The sequence below is a fragment of the Pundamilia nyererei genome, unplaced genomic scaffold (assembly GCF_000239375.1).
Source record: "Pundamilia nyererei isolate P.nyererei 1_Seehausen unplaced genomic scaffold, PunNye1.0 scaffold00197, whole genome shotgun sequence".
Taxonomy (NCBI): Eukaryota; Metazoa; Chordata; class Actinopteri; order Cichliformes; family Cichlidae; genus Pundamilia; species Pundamilia nyererei.
This window is the reverse complement of record NW_005187598.1, coordinates 971,332-976,015: the sequence shown is the minus strand read 5'-3', so window position 1 is coordinate 976,015 and position 4,684 is coordinate 971,332. Positions and strand designations below refer to the sequence as shown.

The 4,684-nt window shown below is 39.9% G+C and overlaps 1 protein-coding gene across 4 annotated transcripts in view; it reads left to right on the top strand.

Annotated features, from left to right (window-relative positions):
- Positions 1-2,211, top strand: part of pitx3 (paired-like homeodomain 3) — an 18,191-nt gene extending 15,980 nt beyond the window's left edge. For all 4 annotated transcript variants that reach the window (XM_005747446.1, XM_005747448.1, XM_005747447.1 and 1 more), the window contains exon 4: positions 789-2,211. In XM_005747446.1, coding sequence (XP_005747503.1) covers positions 789-1,361 — 573 coding nt within the window. In that variant the 3' untranslated portion in view covers positions 1,362-2,211. The remainder of the gene's footprint in view (positions 1-788) is intronic.
- The last annotated feature ends 2,473 nt before the right edge of the window (positions 2,212-4,684 follow it).

Genomic DNA, 4,684 nt, shown 5'->3' with positions numbered 1-4,684 from the left:
AGTGTTCCCACAGTGTTCACATAGTGTTCCCACAGTGTTCCCACAGTGTTCCCACAGTGTTCACATAGTGTTCCCACAGTGTTCCCGCAGTGTTCCCATAGTGTTCCCATAGTGTTCCCACAGTGTTCCCACAGTGTTCCCACAGTGTTCCCATAGTGTTCCCATAGTGTTCCCACAGTGTTCACATAGTGTTCCCACAGTGTTTCCACAGTGTTCACATAGTGTTCCCACAGTGTTCCCGCAGTGTTCCCATAGTGTTCCCTTCCAAACTGGCAGATGTACAAACATCCAGAATGACCACACACTGATATCTGTGAGTTAGGAGATGCTGAGCATTGTGTATTGTCCTAATTATGATGAGTTATGTATACCTGTGTTTAATGGAATTGTCTGGGTTTATTAATGACGACAGAATAAAACAGTGTTTTAGGGTTACAGTACATATACGTATATGTATGTTTTTATAGATGTTCCAAAAATGTAACAAATACAGACAAAATGTAAGGTTTTCTTCTGAAAAGAAGGCAGCTGTAACGATTCACTGTCTGAGCTTGTTTGTCTGATGGTTTCTGTGCAACCTGACTGTGGAGCTGCAGCTTTCACGAGTAACTGAAGGATTTAAACCAGGAAAGTGAAGCCAAAAAAGAGAATTCAGAACATGTCCAGCTGTGTTTGTGAAAAAAGAACGTTTTGGATGCCAAAACAATGTTCTTATGCCTCACACTGACCTGTTCATACACACACTGTATGAACTGTAACATATAACTAGCTATTTTTGTGCGTCCTAGGTATGGTTCAAGAACCGGCGTGCCAAGTGGAGAAAGCGCGAGAGGAACCAGCAGGCAGAGTTATGCAAAAATGGCTTCGGTGCCCAATTCAATGGACTCATGCAGCCCTATGATGACATGTACACGGGTTATTCCTACAACAACTGGGCCACCAAGAGCCTAGCAGCAAGCAGCCCACTCTCTGCCAAGAGCTTCCCATTCTTTAACTCAATGAATGTAAGCCCCCTGTCATCCCAGCCCATGTTCTCCCCACCAAGCACCATCCCCTCCATGAACATGGCCTCTAGCATGGTGCCCACAGCAGTAGCTGGAGTTCCTGCTACGAGCCTCAACAACCTGGGCAATCTCAACAACCTCAACAGTCCCTCAGCACTCAACTCGGTAGCAGTGACCGCAGCCACCTGCCCCTACGCCACCACAGCCAGTCCCTACATGTACAGAGACACCTGTAACTCCAGTCTGGCCAGCCTGCGGCTCAAGGCCAAGCAGCACACCAATTTCGCCTATCCAGCAGTGCAGAACCCCGTGTCCAACTTGAGCCCCTGTCAATATGCTGTGGACCGGCCAGTATGAACTAGAAACTCTGACTCAGTCAACCAGCTGTAAACTCACTGCTACCCCACTTCACATCTCCTTAGTTCCATCTGTAACGTGGCCGATGCACAGCAGACTGCCAGCTTGTGTGTTCATGGTACACAATAAGAGTTATCTCCACAACTGACACAACAAATAGACGTGTTCAGATGGACCACTGCGCTTTGTCGCTGAACTGACCAACTGCTTCAAATGATTTTTAAATATTATTGTTCCTTTTCATTTTTGCCTTCTTTTGAACTGCATGATTAGAATAAATGTAGAAACCAAGGCTAAAGAAAACAAAGATGCTGCAACTGGACTGCTGCTGGCCCACAAAACCCTTTGAGCTGCAGTCTTCGCTGCAAAGACAACTGGAAGATGTATATAGTTGAATTTTTCTGTTTGTTTTGTATGTGAAAAATACATCAAATGTAGTACGGATGACAGGAGCATGTTCTACAAATACAAAGGCCTAGTTTGATGTTCTATGAGCACATTCTTTAAGAACTTTATTGTGAATTCCTCGACCGTTGAAGGATCATAGGTCAAAGGTCGGCTTGGAGAGGTGACAGGTTAGTCCTGAAATACGAGCACAACCTCGAATTAAAACAAACAAACACACACACATGCACCAGAATGAGCAAGAAGTTTCAAGTAAATATAAAAAGCCATTGAGTATATAGATTTGTGTGGTGTTATACAAAGAAAGTCCATGACTGTAAACATGTATGTAAGAGTGCAGTTGTTATAACAAAAAACCAAACAAAAAACAAGCGAGCTTTCTTCCTGGTGTAGCCTGCTTTGTCTCATTCATGAACCAATTAAAGGATCCGATTCTATGAACCGTGGAGAGCATCTATCACTCCGTTTCTCTCATTTCAAAGACGTGACACGAACTAAAACATGCTGTTCTCAAAGCAATGTGCATGATGTGATGGAAACAGACTCACCTCAGCAGCAAGTAGCAGGCTGGAAGAGAGTTCGATGGGAAATAGTGCTCACTGATATGTTTGACCTACAGTGTGAGTGGTGTCCACAGGAGATCCAGTAACGCTGAGAGAATTCACAGAGACGCTGCCAGTATTATATAAAGGCTTTGAGGAGCAGGGTGTCCCAGCAAAGTCAGAAACAAGGAGTTTGCATCAACATTTCCACTGCTGTTCCCTTTATCGGACTCATTCAGCTTTAAACCACAGGGTGACTTTATCTCGAGTGGGTTTTAACACTGAAGCACTGTGAAACTCCCAGAATTAATATGGAGAGTATGAAGAAAATGAAGACACTTAAAAAAATCATTTTATATAAAAATTAAACAAAAATCTTAATATTCCTTTGATTATGGACCGTGAGGCAAATACAGAGTTTAAAGAAAAATCTCTATGAATATGTTTAGATCTTCTAACACAATTTTCAGCATGTTTTTGTGACACAAAGTCAGAAGCCATAAACAAAAAGCAACAATCAAATGCCACACGTTTACAGTAGGAGCCTTTTACCTTTTCAGTGCTTTTCTCTCCATCACTTTTAAGACAGTTTTTACTCAGAAGACTTACCAGATGAGCGTGCTTTGGAACAATGGAGAAGAAGATTTAATGTGAAGCATCGTGGATGTTTGAAGCTTGTTACCAGCTCACGGTTAAGCTAAATCAGGCCTCAGAGACCAGGGTGGGGCTGGAAAACAAGATGTTAGAGGGGCAAATATTTCTTCTTATCCATATTTAAACACTTATTGAATTACCAATGGCTGAACTTAATGCACGCGTTCTTTGTTTCTCTATTGATTTATTTCTATGTATTATAATTATAAACATATCTATATATTAATTAGATCTATTTCATTACAAATGTCATTTATTAGACCAGCTGTAAGAACACAAAAAGGAAAATATTTTAGAAATCTGTCAAAGACGTAAATAACTGGTTTCACACCCGCCACATTGGAGTTCTCTGAGAAGCCAGAAATCAATCAAGCTTAATATTCAACGACTCACGTTTTTCATTTCTTTTCAGGAATACAAATAAATATGTGTCATTTTTGTATCTTAATTAAATAAACAAAATTTAAAAAATTCAGCTTTGTTGAAAAACAGTAAATTTAAAATGAAAAAATAACAATAATTAGAATTAAAAATATTATATTTTGAAATCTAATTTCACATATTGTGAACACTTGCAGGTGGATTAACATCACACAAACAAAAACAATGACTCTCAGCTGTCCTATTGGCTGAGGGTGTATTTAACTCATTAAGGCCTGTATGTCCATAATTACATTACAGCCCTGCAAAATCAATAGAATTATTTTACTTCTCAGGCTGAATGAGATGCTTGTTTTTAAAATGAAATATTAAATCCTATAATAATAAAATCAAACAGACATTCTCCAGTGGAGATCCTGATCACAGGACCTTTCATCAGATACTGATTGTTGTGTGAGTGTTTTTTAAGATTTGTTGTAATGATTAATAATCCAGTAATATTCTTCATACAGCTGAAGATTCACATTTGCATAAGCTTCTATATAAACTTCTATTCACCAGAATTATAAATATTTAAAAACAAGCCAAATCACCCACATCTAAAGAACAGTAATGACTATATCACCCTAAATGTTAAGCTGTAGATTAAGGGTGTTGTGCACACACAAACATGTGCTGCAGTATTAAACACACCCTCAGAGACAAAGCAGCACTGTCAGATTGTACAACAAGCAGCAAGGAGCGCTCAAATTAACCTGCTGATCCAGCTGCAGCGAGTCTCCTGGTGGCCTCCTCACAGACCTGTTTTGTGGAGTGAAGAGAAACGGTCACAGTATGTGCTCCTCACAGCCACACCACAATAAAGAATCAATACTCCACCGGAGGGTTTATAGGTCCCTGATGTTTCCTCAGACCCACAGAAAGAGAGGAGAGGGCACAGAGCGTGGTCTGGAAAAAATACAGAATGAAGGAAGTTCTAACAATTACCTCAGAGAGTAGGGGAGAAGAGCAAACTAACAGGGAGGAGTTAACGCTAGAAACAGAGAAGATTCAGCCGTTCTCTAGTTTTGCTTTAACCTAATATTTCATAAATGGTTTTAAAACAATCCCGACACCTCAGAGGAAGTTAGGGATTATGCTTTAAGAAATGATGCATTAATTACTTTTAACATAAGGACTTTAGATGATTATGTTCAAAATAGAAAAGGATAGATTTGATATATGTACAACACCGATGAAGACGTAATCTAATGTTTGTAATATTTTTATTTACATTATAATCACTACTACAGTGGGGCAAAAAAGTATTTAGTCAGCCACCGATTGTGCAAGTTCCCCCAC